Source organism: Oncorhynchus masou, chromosome 29 (assembly GCF_036934945.1).
Source record: "Oncorhynchus masou masou isolate Uvic2021 chromosome 29, UVic_Omas_1.1, whole genome shotgun sequence".
Classification (NCBI taxonomy): domain Eukaryota; kingdom Metazoa; phylum Chordata; class Actinopteri; order Salmoniformes; family Salmonidae; genus Oncorhynchus; species Oncorhynchus masou.
In genome coordinates this window covers 72,244,833-72,272,804 of record NC_088240.1, presented here as the reverse complement: position 1 = coordinate 72,272,804, position 27,972 = coordinate 72,244,833, and the positions used below count along the sequence as shown (strand labels likewise).

General features: G+C 42.2%; 1 protein-coding gene across 2 annotated transcripts; it reads left to right on the top strand.

The window, feature by feature from the left end:
• The first annotated feature begins 112 nt into the window (after window positions 1–112).
• On the top strand, window positions 113–24,242 carry LOC135520441 (G protein-activated inward rectifier potassium channel 4-like). 2 transcript variants are annotated; one of them, XM_064946011.1, is made up of 5 exons: window positions 113–318; window positions 466–598; window positions 16,058–16,205; window positions 16,389–17,268; window positions 23,086–24,242. In XM_064946011.1, exons 3-5 carry the CDS (start codon window positions 16,116–16,118, stop codon window positions 23,439–23,441), a joined length of 1,326 nt encoding a protein of 441 aa, XP_064802083.1. In that variant the 5' UTR covers window positions 113–318; window positions 466–598; window positions 16,058–16,115; the 3' UTR covers window positions 23,442–24,242. The 2 variants fall into 2 exon arrangements, with proteins under 2 accessions (XP_064802083.1, XP_064802084.1); XM_064946012.1 differs by lacking the exons at window positions 113–318; window positions 466–598 and adding an exon at window positions 10,493–10,563.
• The last annotated feature ends 3,730 nt before the right edge of the window (window positions 24,243–27,972 follow it).

Sequence of the window (27,972 nt, the reverse complement as noted above, 5' to 3'; positions counted from 1 at the left end):
GCACTGAACACAGCACGGAAGCATATATATTAGATCGTACGTAATGAGAAAAGCTTAGTAGTCTGTAAAGTACAGGGGGCGGAGGGGAGTTTTGCAATACGCGTAGGAGTGGCAAGTCTAGTCTGTTCCTTCGCGCACAATGAACTGTAGGCTACAGCTGGCTGTTACGTCTAGTCTAGTCTATGAGACCTGGCGGGGCTACAGGAGGAACAGAAAAAGTGGCAGTTTACTGTAGTGGTCTTACCTACGGTTTTAAAACCGCCACCTGATCTTCTATGGCAGCGATCATGGGACTCTCAAATCCAGTTCGGAAAGAAGGTAAGCACAGCGCAAACAGAGGATGCCTTGCCCCACTCATGGATAACCACCGAGCCAAAATAACCAGACGTGTTAATTCCAAACTACTATAGCGATAGTAAATGCATCTTATTATTTTTATCAATTCCGTTTTCTGTCAATTTACAGGAATAAGATGTGTTGATATGTGGACACGCACTGGCGGCGCGCTCTGTGGTCGTGTTTGATGTAACCTACCTTTAACAGGTACTGGTCAGAGCTCGTACAGACGTGTCGAACCAAGCACCGTTGTAAAACCGAGGTGAGGTATTTTATTAACTACATAATTATTAAATGCTTAATACAGTAGTAACCCTGCCAACGCTGTATATATGTCCGTAGTAGCCTATATGACTGAATAGACAAGGCTATTAGGCAACCAAACTGGGTTCATGTATGCTCGGGTCTGTTAGGGGTTGCAAACTTTATTTGCTTCAGTTTTGCGTAGCCTTTATGACCCCGGGTTGTTAGGCCATGTGTCTATTAAACTAGATAAAGTCAACATGCGGACAACTTCGTTTATTGAGGTTTCCATTTTTTTGTGGTTTTAATTCAAATCAGCGGGTAATGTGAGCTAACCTAACCATGTCAATCAGTTAGGCTCTTAAAATGAATACATTTGAACAGTAACTTGTAGGCAACTAGAAGCCTAGCATAAACCATTTTAACAAATGATTGCGAAAGAAATCCACTTAAATGTGGGTATAAAATTGGACTAATTACAGATACAATGTTGACGCGAATGAACAATTTAAAACATTGTAATACATTGTTCATTTACAGTGTATTTATTTTCTTATCATCATTCATCCATCCCCAATTTAGCTACGCTCTTTCTTTCACTCTCTTCCCTGCTCTCCCTCTCGTCTCCGGTCTCCCCTCCCGTTTTTATTCTCTCGGCGGCTTTTGGTGTGTTGCGTTATCGCCCTGTTTTCATGTTGTTTTTCAGCAAGTGAGTGAAAACGTGCCCATATGTTCGTTCCTCTTATGCTCCAACGCGTTTCACGCTCGACTAGAATTTTGACAGCTCGTCCAATTCTTTAGCTTACCCAGTACCCACTTATAAGCTACCATTTTAAACAGACCCACTCTTCCCAACTGCACAGCATGAAGTATTCGTGCATTATTTCTTACCCCATTATTAACGCGCCTTGCTGCTTGTTCGTCATCAACGATTCACGTTCTGAATAAATAATCATTCCAGAACTAACAGTCAACTGCGACAATGCCCTGGGCGCTGTGTTCAACACATCCTGTTATCCATGTCAAAGATGTTTAGAATAGATTTTATATAACTATCCACACGTTGTCAAATTGGTTATATTTTTTACATAAAGTATTCTAAAATTTCTAAAAGGAGGGCATGGCTGCTCAAGAGCAATTGACATGCTTCAGATTTGATGACAGCAAATTGGATATCATGGAACCATTGGAGTAGCATATGGGCGTCAGATGGAATGGTTTAGATTTGTTCTTGAATATTAAATATGACTGGGAATTGCTAGATGGTTACACTACCTACCCAGCTTAACCACTATTCATGGCTCTGAAGATAACCCTAAGGTCAGTGGGGTGTTCATCTACCAAGGCTGTTTAATGGGTTGAATGTAAAGCCTTGATGAAAGTAACCTTGAACATATTGCGAGAACTTATTTTCAGTATGTTTTACCTATGTTTAATATCTGTTTTAGTTCATAAGATATGATATTCCAAAAGTGAATGTGTGTTTAATAATTCTATCAAGAACTTTCAGCTAAAATGCATTAGGAAACTCCCAAGAAGTATATAAGTGAGCTCTGAAAATGTTAAGTTTCTGTTGTTTCTTCAAGGCCATTTCAGTGATAATATTTTCTGGCCAGTGCAGAAATAGCCTCTGTTTTATTCTAGGGATGTATACCTTTCCAATCAATTTGTTTTGTGTCTGTTTTACAGCATTGTGATTTGTATTCTATTTCTAATTGAATTAAATGACTTGGCATGCATGCCTACACCTAAGGGGTAATCAATTAAGGGGCTATGCGTTCTATGGAAAATAATGACGGATATGGAAAGTGGAACTGACCTTCTGTGGAGTTGGATTCTTTTCCAGAGAACATATAGCGCCCCGAGTTTATTATCCCTTCACCATCCACTGAAGTAGCTAGCAAGTTTACTAGATAGCTACAGTAGTTGCCATGGTGACTAAACAAACAGACTTGCTAGTTTAGCTAACCCTAGCTTGCCATTTTGAAAATCCAATTCAACAATGTCAATAATGTTTTCGTTTCAACCTTTGCTTTCAAAGCAGCTCAAACATAGAATATGTAAGAATTAACTATAGCCATTGAATTCTACCGTGCAAATCTACTGTGCGTTATAGGGAAATAATGCACACTCTAGAATGCCCTTCAAGCCAATCAGAAACAAGTATAAGGCATGAGGGTGTGTGGTATATGGCCAATATACCATGGCTAAGGGCTGTTCTTACGCATGACGCAATGTGGAGTTGCCATATACCACAAACCCCTGAGGTGCCTTATTACTATTAGAAACTGGTTACCAACGTTATTAGAACAGTAAAAATACATTTTTTGTCATACCACTTTCAGCCAATCAGCATCCAGGAGCCAAACTATCCGGTTTATAATATTATGTTAACACCAGTTGGAGAATTTTTCATTTTTCAAACACCTAAACCAGCTTTTTCCTGCAATCTAGAGTCATAATCATTATGCTTAATTCTATTTTAAATACATTTTCCTGCATATTCTAAGCATACCTCTTAAACTGTATCTTCCTGAATGGGGGTTATTTTTTAAAGAAACAAAATATGCTTCTCTGCATCTCTGCTAAAATCTGGGTAAAAGATTGAAAGGAATGTGATCTGAGGGCCACGTGCCACTGTGTCCCCTATGGGCATGACTCCTCTGACTATTACCATGTCAGGGGCATGAAGCATCTGACTCTAACCATGTCAGTCTGCCAGGTTTGGCTTTGGACATTGTTCAGTTCACCAACAGCCGTAACCTCATAATATATTTTTCATATTTACTTTCCATTAATGATGTTAACTACAAAACTCTGCATACATTTTTTGTGATTCTAAACTTAACCTATACGGTTCACAGAGAGAACATTTGTTCCATTCAAGGTTTAAACATTCTCTCTCTCCCACCTCCTTATCCCATCATCATTCAACCTATCGCTGGCTGGCATTCTATTTCCCTAACATAAATTAAAGGGTTTGCTTGTATCCCTCATCTGCCTGAACTTGTCAATTTGAGTTCATTGGGGTGGAAACGAGGCAGCGAGGGAGAAATATTGGGAGAATATTAGGGGCTATAGGTGTTGGCAATGACAGTGATTTGATTAAGAATACAGAGGTGCTGCCCTAGCTTACTGCTCATGCTCAGCCACCACAGCCCATTATCAGCCGCACTCAGCAGAGTACCGTGCGTTGGCGGAGGAGAGGATCACGTATTGAGTTGTCCTTTTCACTTTCAAATTGCCCTCAAATGAATGTCAGAAGTGGTTTACGACACAATCGCTGTGAAGAGCAAATAAGTTTATACCATTTAATTCTGTCAATTTGTATTCTGTGTGCGGAGGAAGTGTAGACTAAAACAGGACAAAACCTAACCTGAGGCTTTAATTAAAGATACTAACCGCGGGAAGCGGCAGGACCTCCCACGGTACCGTGCTTATTTACCCAAGGGAACACCAGGATTGTTTATTGTAAAATAAGCTCCCATAGTGGGTTTGAAACAAGTGCCAATTCTAGAGCAGTAAATCACTCGCAGGTATCAACCATCTTCCTGAACAAAAAAAAACATCCATTCTGAACACTCGTACACTAGTATTCTTTGCAGTGCATTTGTAGCTGACCATTACATCCCATGCCCTGGGACAATAACAAGGGGGCTTGCGGTATATTTGAGGAGCCCAAATATGTTGAGCAAAGCCCCTGGGAGACCCTGCACGGAACCTGACTCCCTCTGACCCTCAGTCCAAACTAAAGCCAATCGACCATGATGTGACAGTGACTAGGGTTGCAAAATTCTGGGAACTTTCAATAAATTCCCTGGTTTTCCAGAAATCCATGTTGGAGGATTTTGGATTTCCTGCTTATTCTTTCCTGATTCCGGGAATCCTCTGACCAGGATTTCGGGAAAACCAGGGAATTTATTGAAAGTTCCAGGATTTTTGTAACCCTAAATTAGTCAGTGTGTCACGCACTACTGTCAATGGCAGATGTATGGAGCGGGTTGAATCATGGTCTGTTGGCCTTTTATGGAGAAGCAAATGTATGTTGCAGTATGTATATTTGAAATATGTAACATCCAGGGGGCCTTTACTGTCAGTATTCATCAGTAATGATGTACAGCACCTGTCACGTTCTGACCATAGTTATTTTGTGTTTTCCTTGTTTTAGTGTTGGTCAGGACGTGAGCTGGGTGTGCATTCTATGTTTTGTGTGTCTAGGTTGTTTTTCTGTGTTTGGCCTAGTATGGTTCTCAATCAGTGGCAGGTGTTGTTAGTGGTCTCTGATTGAGAATCATATTTAGGTAACCTGGGTTTCACTGTGTTTTTGTGGGTGATTGTTTCCGTGTCTGTGTTTTACACCACACGGTACTGTTTTCGGTTTTGGTTATTCACGTTACGTTTATTGTTTTTGTATGGAGTGTTCAGTTTTTGTGTTTAAATAAATACTATGGAGACTTACCACGCTGCACTTTGGTCCTCTCCTTCAATGGAAGAAAACCATTACAGCACCAGTTAAAAGTTTGGACACACATACTTATTCCAGGGTTTTTCTTTATTTTTATTTTCTACATTGTAGAATAATAGCGAAGACATCAAAACTATGAAATAACACATATGGAATCATGTAGTAACCAAAAAAGTCAGGAAAATGTAAAGAACTTTGAAAGTTTCTTGAAGTGCAGTTGCAAAAACCATCAAGCGCTATGATGAAACTGGCTCTCATGAGGAACGCCACAGAAAAGGAAGACCCAAAGTTTCCTCTGCTGCAGAGGATAAGTTCATTAGAGTTAACTGCATCTCAGATTGCAGTCCAAATAAATGCTTCACAGAGTTCAAGTAACAGACACATCTCAACATCAACTGTGCCGAGGAGACTGCTTGAATCAGGCCTTCATGGTCGAATTGCTGCAAATAAACCACTACTACTAAAGGACAGCAATAGTAAGAAGAGACTTGCTTGTCCAAGAAACGCGTGCAATGGACATTAGACCTGTGGAAATCTGTCCTTTGTTCTGATGAATCCAAATTTGTGATTTTTGGTTCCAACTGCTGTCTCTTTGTGAGACTCAGAGTAGGTGAACGGATGAGCTCCGCATGTGTGGTTCCCACCGTGAAGCATGGAGGAGGAGGTGTGAGGGTGCTTTGCTGGTGACACAATCTGTGATTTATTTAGAATTCAAGTCACACTTAACCAGCATTGCCACTACAGCATTCTGCAGCGATACACCATCCCATCTAGTTTGCGCTTAGCGGGACTATCATTTGTTTTTCAACAGGACAATGACTGAAAACACACCTCCAGATTGTGTAAGGACTATTTGATCAAGCAAAGTAATGGAGTGCTGCATCAGATGACCTGGCCTCCACAATCACCTGACCTCAACCCAATTGAGATGGTTTGGAATGAGTTGGACTACAGAGTGAAGGAAAAGCAGCTAACAAGTGCTCAGCATATGTGGGAACTCCTTCAAGACTGTTGGAAAAACATTCCTCATAAAGCTGGTTGAGAGAATGCCAAGAGTGTGAAAAGCTGTCATTAAGGCAAAGGGTGGCTCCTTTAAGATTCTAAAATATATTTAGATTTCTTTAACACTTTTTTGGGTTACTACATGATTCCATGTGTTATTTCATAGTTTTGATGTCTTCACTATTATTATACAATGTAGAAAATAGTAAAAAAAATAAAGAAAAACCCTTGAGTGAGTAGGTGTCCAAACTTTTGACTGGTACTCTATATGAGACAAAGGCTTACTGTGATACATGATTAAATCATAGCCAGGAAGTCTCATTAAAGCCCCAGTGCAGTCAAAACTGTACTTTCCTGTGTTTTATATATATTTCCACACTAAGAGGCTGGAATAATACTGAAATTGTGAAAATAATGATCATTCACATTCAGCTTAACAGCTGTTTGAATAGACAGCCTGAAATGTCAGCCTGTTTTGGTGGGAGGGAGTTTTGGTGTGCCTGGTGGCATCACCAGGCAGTCAATAACAGCTGGTGCGCGATGTCTAATATTAAGGTAGTCTCGAGGTGTTGCTCGCCTGAGGTATAGTACCTCATGATAAGCTGTAGATCACACTATCTACCAAGAGAGTTTTCATCTATATTTTTCGTAGCTGTCTATTTACCACCACAAACCGGCGTTGGCACTTAATGAGCTGTAAGGCCAATAGCAAACAAGAAAATGTTCATCCAGAAGCGGCGCTCCTAGTGGCTGATGATTTAAATGTAGGCAAGCTTAAATCCATTTCACCTCATTTCTACCAACATGTTACATGTGCAAACATAGGGAAAAAAACTGTAGACCAGCTTTACTCCACACAGAGTACAAAGCTCTCCCTCGCCCTCCATTTGGAAAATCTGACCATAATTCTATCCTCCTGATTCCTGCTTACAAGCAAAACCTAAAGCAAGAAGTACCAGTGACTCGTACAATACGGAAGTGATCAGATGACGCGGATGATATTGTACAGGACTGTTTTGCTAGCACAGATTGGAATATGTTCCGGGATTCATCCAACGGCATTGAGGAGTATACCACCTCATTCAGTGGCTTCATCAATAAGTGCATCGACAACGTCGTCCCTACAGTGACCGTATGTACATATCCCAATCAGCAGCTATGGTTTACAGGCAACATCCGCACCAAGCTAAAGGCTAAAGCTGACACTTTCAGGGAGCGGGACACTAATCCGAACGCTTAAAGAAATCCCGCTATGCCCTCAGGCGAACCATCAAACAGGCAAAGCATCAATACAGGACTAAGATTGACTCCTATGACACCGGCTCTGATGCTCGTAGGATGTGGCAGGACTACAAGGGAAACCCAGCCGCGAACTGCCCAGTGAGGGGAGCCTACCAGACGGGCTATAAGCCTTTTATGCTCGCTTCGAGGAAAGCAACACTGAAGCACCCATGAGAGCACCAGCTGTTCCGGGTGATCAAGATCTCCGTCGCTGATGTGACCAAGACCTTTAAACAGGTCAACATTCACAAGGCCACCGTGCCAGACGGATTACCAGGATGTGTACTCAGAGCATGCACGGACCAACTGGCAAGTGTCTTCACTGACATTTTCAACCTCTCTCTGACCGAGTCAGTAATATCTACGTTTCAAGTCGACCACCATAGTTGCTGTGCCCAAGAAAGCGAAGGTAATCTGCCTAAATGACTACCACCCCGTAGCACACACGTCTATAGCCATAAAGTGCTTTGAAAGGCTGGTCATGGCTCACATCAACACCATCATCCTGAAAACCGTAGACCGACTCCCAAATCGCATACCACCCCAATAGATCCACAGATGACCCAATCTCAATCACACTCCACACTGCCCTTTCCCACCTGGACAAAATGTTCACCTATGTGAGAATACTATTCATTGACTACAGCTCAGTGTTCAACACCATAGTGCCCACAAAGCTCATCACTAAGCTAAGGACCCTGGTACTAAACACCTCCCTCTGCAACTGGATCCTGGACTTCCTGACGACCCACCCTCCAGGTGGTAAGAGTAGGCAACAACACATCTGCCACGCTGATCCTCAACACGGGGGCCCCTCAGGGGTGCGTGCTTAGTCCCCTCCTGTACTCCCTGTTCACCCACGACTACATGGCCAAGCATGACTCCAACACCGTCATCATGTTTGCTGACGACACAACGGTGGTAGGCCTGATTACCGACAATGATGAGACAGCCTATAGGGAGGAGGTCAGAGACCTGGCAGTGTGGTGCCAGGACAACAACCTCTCCCTCAATGTGAGCAATACAAAGGCGATGATTGTGGACGACAAGAAAAGGAGGGCCTAGCATGCCCCCATTCACATCGACAGGGCTGTAGTGGAGTGGGTCGAGAGTTTCAAATTCCTTGGTGTCCACATCACCAACAAACTATCATGGTCCAAACATACCAAAAAAGTTGTGAAGAGGGCACGACAACAACTTTTCACCCTCATGAGACTTAAAAACTTTGGCATGGGTCCCCAGATCCACAAAAAGTTTGACAGTTGCACCATCGAGAGCATCTGGTTGCATCACCACCTTGTATGGCAACTGCCCGTAAGGAGCTACAGAGGGTAGTGCGTACAGCTCAGTACATCACTGGGGCCAAACTTCCTGCCATCCAGGACCTATATACTAGGCGGTGTCAGAGGAAGGCCCAAAAAATTGTCAAAGACTCCAGTCACCCAAGTCATAGAGTGGCGCAGCGGTCTAAGGCGCTGTATCTCAGTGCAACAGGTGTCACTGCAGCCCCTGGTTTGAATCCAGGCTGCATCACATCCGGCTATGATTGGGAGTCCCATAGAGCAGCACAATTGGCCCAGCGTCGTCCAGTTTTTGCCGGGATAGGCCATCATTGTAAACAATAATTTGTTCTTAACTGTCTTGCCTGGTAAATGTTTTTAAATATATACCTATAAAAAATAGTCTGTTCTCTCTTCTACCGCACGGCAGAGAGAACAGCAGACCGTTTGCTTTGACTCCCCTTTGTTTTTACGCTACTGCTACTCGCTGTTTATGATCTATTCATGGTCACTTTACCCCTACTGTACCTACATGTACAAATTACCTCGACTAACCTGTACCCCCCACATATTGACTCGGCACCGGTACCACCTGTATATAGCCTCGTTATTGTTATATATTTTTGTAAATTTTGTTTATTTAGTAAATATTTTCTTAACTCTATTTTCTTAAAACTGTATTGTTGGTTAATAGCTTGTAAGTAAGCATTTCACGGTAGGGACTACACCTGTTGTCGTCGGCGCATGTGACAAATCTAATTGGATTTGATATCAAATTAGTTAAAGACGTCCTCCAGCTAACTTTAACTGTTGAAAAGTCTCAAGTATAAATACTGTAAAGTACACACACTAAGGGGTAAAAAAAAATCTGTTTTGAGCAATATAGTGTTTTTTAGACAAAACTGCAAACTTCAAGGAGTAGGGCATTCAAGGAGTTGGTCTAATGGGAATCTGTGATGTCATCGGCCTCCCCTCTTGCTTGAGGAATAATAGAGGAGCAATAGAGAACATTTAATAGGGACATTTAAGATCATGTCTCACCATGTAAATGATTATGCTCATATCTAATGATGCTACCTACACAAGCTGTTTTAAAATAAAAATAGACATTTCAACTAATTCTCTGCCCTCCTAAGAGGAAGTTCTCTCAAGGGCAGAGTGTTTAAGTGTGGTACAAAGCCTTTAAAGATGGGGTGTAGACTACAGTGTGAAGTGGGAATGCAGTGAGTCTGCCTGGCTCTCGTTTCAGCCTCAACACTTCCTAATTATCTCCACTCCATTCTCTTTCTTTTCACGTCTGATTTCTTGTACTATTCTTTAATTCCCGTCTACTCATTCTCTCTCCCAACTACTGTTCTCTTTGGCTATGTAATTTAATGGCTGAGGGGAGTGTCCTGTCCTGTCCTGTCCTGTCCTGTCAGCCAGCCAGCCAGCCAGCCAGCCAGCCAGCCAGCCAGCCAGCCAGCCTGTCTGTCTGTCTGTCTGTCTGTCTGTCTGTCTGTCTGTCTGTCTGTCTGTCTGTGTCTGTGTCTGTCTGTCTTTGGCTCTCCGTTTGTACTGGACAGGTCATTTCATCATTATAAAGCATTAGTCTTAAAATGAGGCCATTATACCCTCATCATCCTGAGCCAAAATGGGAACCCAGATGAAATGAGAAAAGTGACTATGGAAAGAGACTGAGGAGCAGGGGAGAGTGATAAATGGAGTGCGAAAATAATAAGAAAAAAGTAGAGAATCACTGGTGCTCATGACAAGATTCTCACATAGGCGACACAGAGAATGAGACTTCATCTTTTCCTCATACTGGTGACATGACATTTCATTCCAACAGGCTGGCCTCCATCCCTTATCCCTGACAGAACTATTCTTTATTCTGGGTGGCATTAGTGCTGTAACATGCTGTGCCAGTGGAGCTGTGCTGAGGAAGCAGATGCTGCCTGGCTACTCTGAACTCAGGTCAGTCCTGTCTTTAGGATTAAGCCATGTTGGTTGACTGAGCCTCTGGGGAAGCTACTGTGATCAGAATGCAAACTTGGAGAGAAGCCTGTAAAAACACACACACTGCTACTAGCAGTAGTGGTACTGGTGTCAACACTAGGCCTAGCACTCACCGATTCACTTCACACCTGGCTGCTCCAGCCTCTACAGCCAGTCATCATCTTCCCTCTAGCCTCTCTTCTCTGACCTTTCCAACCACACCTGTCATTTCCTTTCAAACCATTAACCCCTTCTCTCAAGCTCTCTTTCTGGCCCTATTAAACTATTCTTTACGGTCTCTCTCATTGTCTCCCTTCCTGAAACCCTCTACTCGACTGATCTGCTCGCCAATCAACACTATCATCCTTGCCTTTTGCCCTGTCCAACACTACTCCTTACTCTCTTTCCTTCTCATTTTCACTCCTCATTTGTTTTTCTACCTCTCTCATTTCCCTTTCCTATATCTCTTTATCTACTTCGTTCTCTCTGTTTGTTTTCTTGTCCCCCTCCCTCATTCCCTTGCTCTCCGTCCCCTGCCAGTCCTTGGCTAATGTCTCTCTTCCCAGTCATACATGTATGCAGCATGTTGTCCCCTTGTCTCTTTAATCTTCTCTCGTCAGGCGGGCCCACCTCTAGATGGATCAGTGGCTGATTTGTGGCCTCCCAGCGTGTTCCGTCTGTCTCTGCCTGTCCTCCCCCCACATACCCCACAGAGACCTGCATCATAAATATGGCTTTCAGCTTTCACACATTTGCTGCTGACTAACAGTCAACTCCTCATCACACCCACACCTACTGCCAGTGTTTTACCACTGGACAGAGCATGGGGAATGGAGGCTGATCGTTTTAAGCGTATAACTTCAAAGAGGTTTAATCGGGAGTGTGTGTGTGTGGCAGAGAATGTTTTCATCTCAACATCTAAACTCAGGAACTTAATGAATCTCTGCTGTCAAATAGGGGTCATAGGGGAAATATGCTGAGAGTAGGTGGTGTTGGTAATGATGAATTATTTGTCAATTATAAATGCTGGTTGGTAGTTTATAGAACGGGGGCAGTCTGGCTCAAAAGAAAGATTATTTGAGCATTCACCTTCAATGTGCCCCCCGACCATTAATTTGCCACTCTACTCTATAATTAAGATCTATTTATTTCAAGTGTTGGGTGTTTTGTTCCAGAAGCTCTGTGCCCTGTAAAGATGTTTTAAGCTATGACACTGCTGAACTGAGAGAGAACCATTGAGAAAGGTGGGAATGAAAGGGCTACTTCCACTCTGTTGGAAAGGGATCACAGCAGTGATTGAATGAGGATATGAGACATGAGTTGAGGTGTTCATAGCCTTCAGTGCAGGACAGGGGTTGAGGTGTTCATAGCCTTCAGTGCAGGACAGGGGTTGAGGTGTTCATAGCCTTCAGTGCAGGACAGGGGTTGAGGTGTTCATAGCCTTCAGTGCAGGACAGGGGTTGAGGTGTTCATAGACTTCAGTGCAGGACAGGGGTTGAGGTGTTCATAGCCTTCAGTGCAGGACAGGGGTTGAGGTGTTCATAGCCTTCAGTACAGGACAGGGGTTGAGGTGTTCATAGCCTTCAGTGCAAGACAGGGGTTGAGGTGTTCATAGACTTCAGTGCAGGACAGGGGTTGAGGTATTCATAGACTTCAGTGCAGGACAGGGGTTGAGGTGTTCATAGCCTTCAGTGCAGGACAGGGGTTGAGGTGTTCATAGCCTTCAGTGCAGGACAGGGGTTGAGGTGTTCATAGCCTTCAGTGCAGGACAGGGGTTGAGGTGTTCATAGCCTTCAGTGCAGGACAGGGGTTGAGGTGTTCATAGCCTTCAGTGCAGGACAGGCTCATCGTGGATGGATGGTGTTGGAGAAGAGCTCAACTCTTCCACTGATACCAGGACAGGATTTGACTGGGAAGTCAAAACAACAACACACTACACAGTTAGACACAATAGCTAAGAATGAGTTAGTCCATACAATGAGTAAAATCATTGATGTTTAATAATGTGATTGTTTTTGTGTATGTGATTGACTCTACATACAGTAACGAGAGAAAATTAACAGGGCTACTCAGTGCCTGGAGAGGAAACATTCAATGTGCCAGTGGATGAGTGGGCACATGAGACATGGCTTCAGTTCATGTCAGGAAAGAGTTGGCAATGTTAGTGGAGTGGTCATCACCTCTTAATCAGGGTACAGGAGGGGACTTAGCTGTAAATAGCATATACATTCCATTACAGCTGCACCATCGTAGGTTTGGACAACAAGTTTCTCCATGAATTCACAAAGTCAAACAGTCTGTGCATCTCACCCATTTGACACAAAGTAGCCCAAGAAACATTCCTGAATAAAGCCCTTGGAAAAATGGTTCTCCCTGGGGCCTGGACCCTATAGGATATGACAGTGATTACATCTGGTCTATGAGACCAGGCTGAGCTACAGAACTATTGTAAAAAGGTTTTATATGGGCTATGATGGGACCAGTTTTTCTAATCAGGTCACGTTTGTTTTTTTTTACTCATGAAGAAAACCCTGTCAAACTGCAGCAACCTTACACTTGTTCATAATAATTATACTGACACTAGACTAACAGGGGAGTTTCCTCTACCCAGACACAGAGACAACAACTGATAGACAATAGAACTCACAGGGCTGATGTAACGGTTGTCGTCATTGGAAGAAGGAGAGGACCAAATTATACTGTTACATATGGTTCTCAATCAGAGACAATGATTGACAGCTGCCTCTGATTGGGAACAATACCAGGCCAAACACATAGAAATACGAACATAGAACAAAACATAGAATGCCCACCCCAACTCACGCCCTGACCAACCTATAATAGAGACATAAAAAAAGGAACTAAGGTCAGGACGTGACAGCTGAGCTTTTCTTTATGCATGTTTGCAACTGTAGGCCTCATTAAAAATTAACTCACGGTCTATGTCATCATTATTATGTTGATTGATTAATTCCAGTTAATCATTTTGGATTGAAAAGGTATAGGCAGCATAGCCAGCCCAAGTTTGAATATAAATCAAATTTGATCACATTCACATTTTCTTCTGACAAACAAATGGGCTATATATACATAACATTACCAATTTGTTTACCCAGACCAGATGGACAGTGCGCATAGGCTGTATGCACCTGCTATTATTAGTAGCCTACAGTTGATCAGACTGAAAAAAAATCTAATTTTCATCCCATACAGCATGTCAAATCTCTAATGTTTAGGTGGAGCCTAGGCTGCTGAAACATTTATGTAATGAGTTTTTGCTTGTGCCTGTCCAGAGTGATTATGTGTATTTTTTTATGTGTATTTTTTGATAAATAGCCTAAATACCGGATCAGAGTATTTTCATTAACTATATATATATTTCACCTTTTTTTAACGAGGCAAATTAATTAAGAACAATTCATATTTACATTGACGGCGTACCGGGGAACAGTGGTTTAACTGCCTTGTTCAGGGGCAGATATTTTTCTTGTCAGCTCGGGGATTTGATCCAGCAACCTTTCAATCCCTGGCCCAACACAATGACGGTCTACCCCGGCCAAATCTAACCCAAACAACGCTGGGACAATTATGCGCCGCCATATGGGCCCCCTGAATCACGTCCGGTTGTGATACAGCCCAGTATCGAACCAGGGTCTGTAGTGACTCCTCTAGCACTGAGATGCCTTAGACCACTGCACCACTCGGGAGCGATGTTAGTACTTGCTACTAAAGTTAGCAAGGCAAATTGAAATAAATTGCACTAACTCCACACAAAAATAAAGTTCTAAAACCAAGAAAACAACATATAATCTACCTCCTGTATCTCCTGTAGTTTGAAAAAATGAATTTGAATGGAATAATATCCTAAAAATTCTCAACTATTAAACTTCACTGTCAATCTCTATCCAATATGTCACCAACTCACCAAGATTCTCAACACATAGAACCCCCATAATGCTCTGTGGCACAACCCCAATACAACACACTAGGCTCGTTCTCTGATCCTAATCCTATGATTTGATGGACAACATGTCTGTTCATATTGCAAAAGTGTTGATTGGTTGGAGGATGTCCTCCGGAAGTGGTCATAATTACCATGTAGGTCTATGGAAGGGGGGGTGAGGCCTTCGAGCCTCCTAGGTTTTGTATTGAAGTCAATGTTGCCAGAGGAAGATGGGGAATAGTTGTCCTCTGGCTACACCATAGTAATAGCCTAAAGTGTGTTGTTGAGACAACTGTAGCCCTTCATTGCAAAACAGTGTGTTTTAATCAGGTATTTGGTGACGTGAATATATTTAGTTAGGTTTTGTCTAAAATGATACCATTTTTAATGTTTCATTATTTTACATTTTTCTGACATTCACTGAGTAAGATGGTCCTCCCCTTCCTCCTCTGAGGAGCCTACACTGGTACACACATACGTACACACACGGACACGCACACTCACTCTTGTCATTAGTTTATCTTAAACGCTGCTTGTAGACATTTATAACTACAGCAGTGCAACGAGCTGACATGAGGTCAGTGAGATTGTGAGAGTGTTGCTGAGAGAGAGAGAGTGTGGCTTTCTGCCCTGTCCCCTCCCCTGCCCCCCACACTGACCACAGGAGACTAGAACGAGGAGCTTTGAACTCCTGTCAATACAAAGGAGCACATGGCCATGGAGCAGTATCCTTGGACTATGTAACCCTGAAGCTCACTCCCTCTCACATTACATCTGTTATACTCCCTCAAATCTACATAACGACAAATGAGGAAGCTGAGTTGTTTTGTTTTGCTGGTGGCAGACATTGCAAGTCGCAGTGCAACTAACTGAGATAAGTCTGCTGATTATGCAATCTACATCTCCAGTAGGCTACAACCCATCTGAAGTTCAGTCGTTCTCATCTTTAGAATCTTGCAAGTCACACACCGCTGTGGTGGATAGATCTGGATTGACTGGAGCGATTTGGGAGGATGACAAAAGGCATAATGAGGCAGATTCACTTAAAAGGGTTTCACTTGATCCTTTCTACAGTGAGCCAGGAGTCACATAGTTAGCTGTGAAAAAGAGAGGGTCATGTGGTGTGTGTGTGTGTGTGCGTGCGTGCGTGCCAGTGTTTGTGCCCCAGTGTGTATGTGGGAAGATGGGATTTAAAACTGTGAAGTGGTTCTGAGCATAATGAATTACTGGCATGTTCTCTGTTTGGCTTGAGGGTGTCTGCTGTTGGCGATCAATGGCAGAAATGAACCATGTCTCTGACCCTTGCCTGTCCAGGCTGACAGAGGTGAACAGCAATAATGAGTTGATATGGAGAGCTGTTCATAAAAGCTTGCGTTAGCTCTTTTATATTTTATGATGGATTTCTGGTGTTACTAAAAAACCACCACACCTCATTTCAGTTTGACGTGAAATATCACAGGTTTGTCGCTAGTCCGCTACACAGTGGACTTTGAATAATCTTTCATGTAAATATGCTTTTATGTTTTCCAGCTAGAAAGCGTACTGTTTGGGGCCAGAAACAGCGACTGTGGCCCAAAGCTTTGAGGCCATGAATTGCTTCAAAGGGCGTTTTGGACAGGATGTGGAGAAACAGGACCAAAAGCTGTCAAAACCAAGATGGGATACTACCAAAAACAAGGTGAAGGAAGTTTTGATGGAAGTGATCAATTTAGCAATAACTTACTTTGTTAAATCACACAGTCATTAACCCTCTTCTTTCTTTCTTTCTTTCTTTCTTTCTTTCTTTCTTTCTTTCTTTCTTTCTTTCTTTCTTTCCTTTCTATATATCTTTCTTTCTTTCTCTCACACGAACAACACACAGGTGCCCACAGACCGGACCATGGTGGTGGGCGGCAGGCAAGGTGGGGGCGGTAAAGGTTCCAACCGTTCAGGACGTACCCTGAGGAAACGGCGCCAGCGCTACGTGGAGAAGGACGGCAAGTGCAACGTGCATCACGGCAACGTGCGCGAGAAATACCGCTACATGACAGACATCTTCACTACCCTGGTGGACCTGAAGTGGCGCTTTAACCTGCTGGTGTTCACCCTGGTCTACACAACCACCTGGGTGTTCTTCGGTCTCATGTGGTGGCTCATCGCCTACATCCGCGGAGACCTGGACCACACCGACGATGGAGACTGGATACCCTGCGTCAACAACCTCAACGGCTTCGTCTCCGCCTTTCTCTTCTCCATCGAGACGGAGACCACCATCGGCTACGGCTACCGGGTCATCACTGATAAATGCCCAGAGGGGATTCTCCTGCTTTTAGTCCAGGCCATCCTGGGCTCCATTGTCAATGCCTTCATGGTGGGATGCATGTTCGTCAAGATCTCCCAGCCCAAGCAGCGAGCCGAGACGCTCATGTTCTCCCACAAGGCGGTGATCTCTGTGAGGGACAGCAAGCTGTGTTTGATGTTCAGGGTCGGAGACCTGAGGAACTCACACATCGTGGAGGCCTCCATCCGGGCTAAGCTGATCCGCTCCAAGCAGACCAAGGAAGGGGAGTTTATCCCTCTCAATCAGACGGATATCAATGTGGGCTTCGATACGGGGGACGACAGGCTCTTCCTGGTGTCGCCACTCATCATCTGTCACGAGTTCAACGAGGGCAGTCCCTTCTGGGAAATCTCACAGGAACAGCTGGAGAGAGAGGAGTTTGAGGTAGTGGTCATCCTGGAGGGCATGGTGGAAGCCACAGGTGGGTTCTTCTAATTTAAGGTCAGATTTGCATTTCATGCCTAATGATGAAGATTCATTCTGGTGGAGGGTAAGCTGATCCTAGATCTGTGCCGACAAACTTCTACCTGGAGAGTTTTTTATTGTAATCATAATGATGTAGAAAATTATTATTAAAATAACATTAATAGAACTATAATTACAGGTACTTTAACATATAATATGAGAATCTAGTGCAGGTTTGTGTGACCCTGTTTATAAGCATTCATTCACTTGGTGGGATAAAGAGGATGCAGTCAACAGGAATCACTTGAGACTTTGCAGGGTATCACCAATTAACGTTGGCTGTGAATGCACTTGACAAGGACTGCAATTACACTATCCTAAATGGCCACAGCATTGTCCTGTATGCTAATATCCTCTATTAGGGTCTTCTGGCAGCTGTGAGAAGCAGCAGGGACTCCAGGGAAGCCCGTCTGTGTGTTTGTGAGAGAATCCCAGACCTGTCAATAGTACAGCCTCTGGGAAATTAAATGAGTAGAAGACGTTGAGGGAATTCAGGTTGGAATGGTGATTGAATTGGGTCGTTCTACCAATTTGGTGCCCTTTGTGATGTGTAACTTGGTCAAAATAAATGTTTGATTTGACCTAATTCTGTCATAAAGAGCACATTTTCAATTGAATAAAAACTTGTTTTCCCATCTCAAGAGGATAAAGAAATATATATATATACACTATAGTAAGTGCCTATTAAGTGCAAAATAAAGTAACAGAGTTGAACGTAACAGGGTTGTGTCACGGATCCCTCTGGAACTTTCATTGTGCACACCTGGTCCCTATTCCCACTGATTATATTTGTATATATGTGCCCTTTGTTCACCATGGTGGGGTTGATTATTGTGACCATGTCCGTTGGTGCGTGTGAGTATCTGTGCTGTGTGTTTTGGGCTTTCGTGCCCTTGTGGATTGCACAGATGATTACAGGTCTCGTCCCGTGTGTTAAATCATTGTTTGAGTGTGCTATTTATTCGAGGTACTCCTCTCTCTTTTGTTATGAGTTTCTACCCTGTGTTTTGTTACGTGTTTGTTTGGTCTTCGTCCCCGTGCCTTTACACGGCACGCCGTAATTTGGGTAAAATACAAAACCCTATTACACATTCCTGCGTCTGTCTCCTGAATCTCTTTATACCAACGTGACAGGTTGACAATTTCTTCTTAAATCCGCCATAAATCCCCATGTGACAGGGGGAATGAAGCTTGTTGTGTGCAACAGGGAGTGGCAATTGAATGCAAGCTATACAAACAAATGGTTTTGTTAAAACATTTCTAGCCTGCCTATCTATGGGTAACAGGGTTGACGTGTTATTCTAGCCTGCCTATCTCTGGGTAACAGGGTTGACGTGTTATTCTAGCCTGCCTATCTCTGGGTAACAGGGTTGACGTGTTATTCTAGCCTGCCTATCTCTGGGTAACAGGGTTGACGTGTTATTCTAGCCTGCCTATCTCTGGGTAACAGGGTTGACGTGTTATTCTAGCCTGCCTATCTCTGGGTAACAGGGTTGACGTGTTATTCTAGCCTGCCTATCTCTGGGTAACAGGGTTGACGTGTTATTCTAGCCTGCCTATCTCTGGGTAACAGGGTTGACGTGTTATTCTAGCCTGCCTATCTCTGGGTAACAGGGTTGACGTGTTATTCTAGCCTGCCTATCTATGGGTAACAGGGTTGACGTGTTATGATCGGCCCTTTCAGTTTTCCACCACAAAACACCAGAACATGGCTCAGAAGATTAGAACCAGCTCACCTGCTTTTACTCTAGGATTTGACTATTAGATGTTCAATGTTTCTGTTTAAAAGGGAATAGTTTCACCATGTTAAAATGAGAGTTCAGTTCACGTAACAGGGTTGACCTTAAAATGCAGGACAGATGTAAATGAATCACTAGTCATATAAAATAAATAATAATCTTCAGAAATGACTAGGGCTTTATAATGATGATGAAACTTGGAGACATTTTGGGGATAAGTGGGTTAAAATCTTCCTAGAAGTGACAGGGTTGGCAGATTTTGGATTTTGGCACATGAGCAAGCCTTTACTCATTTTAAAATGTGGATTAATTGAATTATCCATATGGTCTATATTAAAGGGCACTTCATTTAATATAACATGCTTTTAAAATTCAATATTGATGCACAATTTCTACTTAAAATATCAAAGGGACACAAAAGGCACTCTTCATGGAATGACCCAATTCCCTTTTCCCATCCCACCCACTGTCAATGATTCTAGGTCCAAAATGGGGGGTGGCAGTGAACTGAACTACTGCTCAAAGACATACTGCTTTTTATACTGTTCAACATACCTTGTGTCAATTGAAGCTTATCCTCAATACTGACAAAACTAAACTAATGGTGTTTTCTAATGCAAGAAATAGACCTCTGAACCTTTCACCTATTACTACCTGTCAGGTCAAGGAGATTGAGGTTGTAACCTCATATAAATATCTTGGAATTTTAATTGATGACGGCCTCTCTTTTAAATTGCATATTCAACAATTTACAAAAAAATTGAAGCTGAAATTGGGATTTTATTTTAGGAATAAGGACTGTTTTTCTTTTGAAGCCAGAAGGAGGCTCGTATCAGCTACATTTATGCCTTTACTAGACTATGGGGATATTTTATATATGAATGCTTCCGCTCAGTGTTTGAGATCAATTGACACCTTTTTCCATGGCACTTTGAGATTTATTTTAAACTGCAAAACCCTTACGCACGACTGCACTTTGGGTTCTGGCCTTCTCTAGTCACTCGTAGGCTCAGGCACTGGTATACTTTTATTTACAAAGCCATTTTGGGTTTACTACCTTTTTATTTGTGGATTTTTATTGTTCAGAAATGTGGTGGGTATTCTCTTCGTTCGCTGGACTTTATCCTGCTAACTGTTCCAAATGTCTGAATTGAATTTGGTAAAAGGGCTTTTTTGTACTCTGCGCCATCGTCTTGGAACACCTTACAAAATACTTTTAAACTGGAAGAACTTGTCCCGATTGGTGTTTTTAAATCACTGATGAAGGATTTTGAGGCTGATTCCCTGACCTGTCAATGTTTTTAATTTGCTGTTTTATACTTTTGTGAATTCAATGGTTTTTACTAGATTACTTGTAGTTTTTCATGTTGTCTGTCTGTAATTTTTTTGTAATGATTTAGTGCTGCCTATTTTGGCCAGAGCGCTCTTGAAAAGGAGATTTTAATCTCAATGAGCCCTTCCTGGTTAAATAAAGGTTAAATAAATAAAATAATACTGCAGGCAATTTAGTTTCGATTTTGTTTATGAGGATGCAGACCGTGTGGGTGTTATTGCTTCAGATTTGGTTTTGATATTCTACTCAATATATAGACTTTGATTTAACAGAAGGAGAATGTTTGATCCATCGCACAGCAAGGGCTGTTTTTTCCTCAGTATCCCATGTCAATATTGACGGTTTAGTCAAAGGACAAAATAAAAGCTGATGCTTTATTGATTTTGTTTAATCTATCGACAACAGTTTGTTGTTTTGCTCTTTTCCCTCGGGGATCAAACCCAATCAGGCCTTGAAGTGGGATTTGCCTGGAGTAGGAAAGAGTTTACTGGTTTGCTGTCAATCTTGTAACTACCCATTCGGGAGCGTAATCAATTGACACTAATTAGCATAACGCAACGGACATAAATATTACTAGAAAATATTCATATTCATGAAATCACAAGTGAAATATATTGAAACACAGCTTAGCCTTTTGTTAATCACCCTGTCATCGCAGATTTTGAAAATATGCTTTACAGCCAAAGCAAGACAAGCATTTGTGTGAATTTATCGATAGCCTAGCATAGCACTATGCCTAGCTAGCAGCAGGCAACCTGGTCACGAAAAGCAATCAAATTAAATCGTTTACCTTTGATGAGCTTCGGATGTTTTCACTCACAAGACTCCCAGTTAGATAGCAAATGTTCCTTTTTTCCAAAAATATTATTTTTGTAGCCGGAATAACTCTGTTAGTTCTTCACGTTTGGCTGAGAATTCGACCGGAAATTGCAGTCACGACAACACCAAAAAATATTCCAAATTAGCTCCATAATATCGACAGAAACATGGAAAACGTTGTTTATAATCAATCCTCAAGGTGTTTTTCAAATATCTATTCGATAATATATCAACCGGGACAGATGGCTTCTTAGTGGAAAGAGAGAAACAATGGCCGCATTTGTCTCTTACGCACAAAACACTCTGAGAGACTCCAGCTGACCACTGACGCAATGTTGACGTTCAGGCTCATTTTTCAAAATAAAAAAGGAATCTGGTTGATATCTCACTCACTGCTCAATAGGGACGCAGAGGTTTTTAAATAAGAGTCACTTCCTGATTGGATTTTTCTCAGGCTTTCACCTGCAATATCAGTTCTGTTATACTCACAGACAATATTTTTACAGTTTTGGAAAATTTAGAGTTTTCTATCCTAAGCTGTCAATTATATGCATATTCTAGCATCTTGTCCTAACAAAATAGCCCGTTTACTTTGGGAACGTTATTTTTCCAAAAATGAAAATAGTGCCCCCTAGATTCAAGAGGTTTTAATCTCTCAGGTGCTTAAAGAATGGGAGCAGGGAGTCAGGAAACAAGTGCAGTTGGTGAGTTTAATAAGGAAGAACATGACGATATACAAAACGAGTAGCGTACTGGGCATGAAAACCAAGACTGCCTGAAGACTGAGGGCTAAATAAAAGGGAAGTAATCAAAGTACTGAAGACCAGGTGTACATAACGATGGGGAGCAGGTGTGCGTAATGATGGTTGTCAGGTGTGCATAATGTGGGTTGCCAGGACAGGTGGTTAGTAGACCGGCGGGGCGGCAGAAGGGGTGACAGCTGCTTTTATCTCTTATTCACACAATGCTCAAAGGCTTTGTTTCGTTTTTCTAAATGCTTCATGAAAATACGTAGGCTAATTGGTATGTTAATTGTATATTAAATATCATCATCAGGCACAGTATGTAGGCATCCCACTGTATACATGATACCATTGAATTGCCAGTATTTTTTAAATTCATTTAGTGTGCTGTTTACATTCAAAGAATTACAGCTATTTCATTATAATTTAATACATTTGCTGCAGGTGAAATGCAAATTAAGATATACAGTATATATTTACATTATGGCTGCTGAAAAAAATAACTGTTGATACATCACAAGGTTGTGAATCATCCAACCCGGAACCCCTTACTTCTCTTAGTGTGTGTGTGTGTGTGTGTACATTGGTCTGTCTGCTTTGATATACCCCTGGTGCTGGCTGTGCATAGTCAGTTGGTTTGTTTCAGCATTCCTGTGGATAATATGTACTGTAATTGATGTGGCTCTTCAAGGTTCACTTGAGCATCGGATGAAAATGCTCACAAGCTTTTTATAGGCAATACACATATATGTATTCAGAAAGGTGTGTGTGTTTGTGTGTGTTTATCTATCTATCTGTATGCGTTTCTGCATCTGTGTGTTTGATGTGTGTACATGTGTGTGATTGAAAGAGAAGATGCACATCTCTGTATTAGAACCACTCTTCAGCCTATTTCCAAAAATGTTTGTTCAATGAAAGGAGTACAGCTCATTTAAAGTAGAGGAGACAAAGCATAGTGAATCTTAATTAGATCCACAAATCACAACGACGCAGCTTGAGTCCAGGTCTTAGTATAGTTCCATGACAAGGGCTTTAAAATAAACATTTAGATCATACCCAATCACACAGTCATTTAAAGTTCCTATCCTCTATTTCATGTCAGTAATGTCTGTCTCCCTCTCCCTTCTCTCTCCCGCCAGGAATGACATGCCAGGCGCGCAGCTCCTACCTAGACTCAGAGGTCATGTGGGGGGAACGCTTCACCCCTGTGCTCTCCCTAGAGGAGGGCTTCTACGAGGTGGACTATGAATCCTTCCACCACACCTACCCTACCCCGACCCCCACCTCCTCTGCCCGAGAGCTGGCCGAGCTGGCCAAGAAGGGAGAGGCTATCCCCCTACCTCCCCAGTCCCCACCTCCAGTCCTGGAGCTGCCCCCACCACATCCAGAGAAGGAGGAAGACAGTGGGGAGGAAGAGGTGGAGGCGATAGGGCATGGAGAGGGGGATAACGTTAGCAATGGGGATGCTAACAGGATGGATGATGGGCATGAATGAGTGTGCATTGGTGAAAACACAGACCGTGTCATCGGATGATGCTGCTCACTGGTTTAAAACAAGTTCATACATGGAAACAAGGCTACAAGAGGCAAGATTTCAAAACCTCAACATCATGAAGATAGGCAAGAAGTACTTGTGCAAGTGACTCAATGTCTCAAATGGCTTTGATATCAAACTTCATCAACTGATGAGTGTCAAACAAACTATGATATACTATAGTTTTTGATTACTATTAGAGGGACCAAAAGCAAGTCTTCACTCTGACTCATCATTTCTTTAATACAGCATTTAGTGCCAATATTCTGATCTAAAACAAGTTGGATAACTGGGTGAATATGATTTTAAAGGTTTCAAGTAATGGGATGTAAATGATTGAATACTTTGTACTAGACTAGATGTGTGTAAGAATGACTAAAAGAGGATGAATTAAAGGAGGCCTGGCCAAATGCCCATCCATTTCAAGTATTTTGATACACATATTTTTCTTACATGTGTACATTTTCGTGAATTAATATTTACCTTGTATTCAAATCTTAAATCACTAAGTATGAAAGGCCTTTGCCTTTGAATTAATTGTTTAAAGTTATGGTTTGGATTTCTTGCACCATTTTATTGGCTTCACAAATGGTTCTGTTCAAGACATTTTGGAAATGTTTGCTATTAGTGGGCATTGCCAACAACCTAATAAATAATTGAGCGCTTATCATGGAAATTGAAATGATTGAAGCCTTTTTTTGTTTATTTTTTCATTTTACATCGACACAGGTTTTTAGAGGTTGATAGGTGTTTAGAGGAAGTTCTGCCATATTGAGTCTTACCTAGGTGAAGATTTCCCTCTACTGGCTGTAGAACGTCATGACAAGCACAACCTGGTCCTCTCGGGTCTCTCTCCAACTTCTTCCAAGCCTGATAAGAAAAATATGAAGGGAAGGAATAATCAGTCTAAATTGTTATGTAATCATATATGTCAGTCATTAATCATCAGACAAGGCGTAAAACCCCCAAACACAAGCAAATTGTGATATTGTTAAGTATGGTGAAAGGTATGTTTATCATAATGAAGCAGCAGGGGTCCCTTAAAACTGCACCCATTCTAATTGTAAACAAGGAATACTGCACTGCCACTGAAAGCAAAATGACATAATACCGTCAAATCACATAGAAATAAAATTATACATAAATCAAATCATACACAATCAAAGTCCTACATGTGATCGCTAAGGTGACAGGCATACTACATGTTATACAAATTGTTGTCATGTAGTCCAGGGCAGAGGTAGCTCTAGAAAACCCAAGGGACCATACCCAGCCCTCTTGGGTTCTCATTTGAACCATTGACCACATTGCGGTCAATGTGTACGAGGCGAAGCCGAGTGGCGTAGGCCACCACAGATGATAATGCCATTTACTTGGATACATCCATAACAATGAGCTAATGGTGTGCGATTTCACCTGACATAGAAAATGTGCTCTCTCATCAGGACACTGTTGTTCAGAGGAGCTAGCCATCACAGCTAACACAATCACTTCAAACTGAAGCTGGACAGACTGCAACCGAGCTGCACTTCAGTTCGTTTGACCTGTTTTCTATTGATGTTTATTTGTATACATCCATAAAACATTATGCTGATTCATGATTTCGACTGGCTGAGAAAAGCTGCCTGCCTGTCTGTCTCATCCCAACACGTTCATTACTGTGCATGCTACATCGAATGGGAATATTGAAACAATGTTGCAAATGTCAGACAGCAATGTTAATACAAATCTCTGCTGTTGAAAACTAAATGTTAGTCTAAAAGAAATGTGAGATAATGTCTAAATGCTTTTTATAGTGGAGAGTTTATAAATTGCCTGGCTGGGTTGATGAGACAGTGGATTGCGCAGTTAGAGAGAGGAACGGAGTAAATAGCCATTTTAAAGTCATAGATTTAGCTGGTGGTATGAGTGGAATAGACACCGGCTGGAATGAGGTTTTAACCAATCAGCATTCAGTATTAGACCCACCTGTTGTATAACCTTTATTATAAACTAAGTTATTCGATCCCTGTGGTATACCACGGTCTGACAGTGTCACAACTTCCGCCGAAGTCGGTCCCTCTCCTTGTTCGGGCGGTGCTCAACGTCCCCAGACCTTCTAGTCATCACTGATCCATTTTTCAGTTTCCATTGGTTTTGTGTTGTCTTCCTTCACACCTGGTTCCAATCCCATCAATTACATGTTGTGTATTTAACCCTCTGTTTCCCCTCATGTCCTTGTCGGAGATTGTTTAAAAATTGTATGTTATATGCAATGTTATATATATATATGTTATACCAAGTTCGTTTTCCTGCGCCTGACTTCCCTTCCACTGACATGCACCCATTACAGACAGCTGTGGTATACCACGGGTATGACCAAATATTAATATTTACTGCTCTAATTACATTGGTAACCAGTTTATAATAGCAATAAGGCACCTCTGGGGTTTGTAGTGTTTTACCAAAGGGCTGTATCCAGGCACTCCGCATTGTGTCATGCATAAGAACAGCCCTGAGCCATGGTATTTTTGCCATATAGCACATGCCCTCGTAATCCTTGCATGCAATATGCATTTGGAAACTTCCGAAACTATACTTTCATAGCACACAGTTTTCAGGTGTCACGTTAGTGCAGAATTCTGTCTTTTAGCAAGAAATATCTTGCTACAATGCTTATTGTAATTTCTGCTTGGCACCAGACAAATACTGTGATTGACTTGCATTTCTCCAGTCGAATGAGAATTCACCAACGTGCACCTCTGGTATATTTCCTCGTTGTTGCCTACTATCCTCTGGTGAAATGCATGATTAACTTGGGGCAGCAGGGAAGCCTAGTGGTTAGAGCGTTGGACTAGTAACCGGAAGGTTGCAAGTTCAAATCCCTGAGCTGACAAGGTCATCTGATGAAAACGAAGTTATTTTCTGCCGAATGTGTTGCACTAATGCATTTTCTGTGAAGGAGAACTGTAGTTGCACACCCCTGATCACTCTATGATCAGGTGGGGGGGGTGCAGATTTATTGATGGTCTGCGTTTTGAAAATGCAGATTTCTGAACTCTAATGTGACTGCTGGGAGTCAGGAAGCAGATGGTGAGTTTAATAATGATGGTGGTCATGGTGTGTGCCAAATCAAGAGAAGGGTCTAAACATGAAACCAGAACCAATGCTGCCTGATGACTGAGGTTGGTAAGGGTTATATGAGCGTAATCAGGGTGGTGATGAAGTCCAGGTGTGCTTAACGATGGGGAGCAGGTGTGTGCAATGATTGCCAGGTGTGTACAATGTGGGTTGTCAGGACCAGTGGTTAGTAGACAGGCGCCGTTGAGAGCCGGAGGGAGCAGGAGTAGGTGTGACAGATACACTTACTGTCTGCTGTTTTAACACAGAATCCCACAGAGGTATTTTGCGTTGCACATTGACCTGAACTACAAATGGTAACTTGGGAGGGAACAAAAAACCTTGGCTTGAAGCTGTGCTACACAAAAAACCTTGGTGGAAATCTGTGGTGAAACATCGAACAGTAGCCAGTGTATCTTTTCCAGTCCATTTGTAATTTTTTGGGGGGTGAGAAATAAGTTGAGTGTTCAAGGTTTCCAAAACCGTATCAGAATCAAGGATCAGTTGTTTAAGGTAGAGCGTTTCACACTTTGATCAGTTCCCCTCAGCTAAATCAAAAGAACGATTCAATAACTTTAATACATTGTAGTCAGAGGGGTAAAGCCGAGGATAGGCTCCTTCACACAGAGCTAAATCGGAAGCCAGTGGCCTACGTGTAGTGTCTAAAAATGCATATAATCTTAAAGAAAAAATTCAGTTGGATCGTTAGAATTGACACTAAATGCAACTGAATATCCATGGAGAACAACTTTTCGATATCTTGTATGTCGTCCCTATGGCAGGGGTCATCAACTACATTCAGCCGCGGGATGATTTGAGTGGATGGTCGGGGGGCTGGAACATTATTATAAATCATTTGTACGCCGCAAATTGACCGCAAGAAGTTCAAACAATTATAGTATTTGACAAAAACATAATTTAAAATGATCACATTGTCACACAAAACGGCAGGCGTCACTGGCACAGGGAATTTTCAATTTCAGTTGTTCCACAACACTTAACATCACCCCAGTAATCACTCTTTTCAAAGGCGCACTGCTCCAGAGAGCAAAGCAAGTCACAGATCTTGTCCCTAGTCACGTGATGCTCCCTCTGGATAGAAGAAATACAGAAAATAATCACAAGTCCACTTCGAGCTACCTTCACCAATTTAACAGTACCCAACCTATTTTCTACCCAGCCTGAGACAACTATCAGCCAAAAGGCAGGGATCCACTTTCTCCAAAAATGTCTCTCCTTCTGGGCCCGACTCATCATTTGGATGACCATTGGGGCGAGACTCTGAGGTCTTCATCACACCTGCCACCACAGGTAATTCATCCTCACGCTCCTCAGGTTCAATTTCTGAGCCATCAGAGTCAGTCGAATAGGGTTTGCACTTGTCCCAATTCTT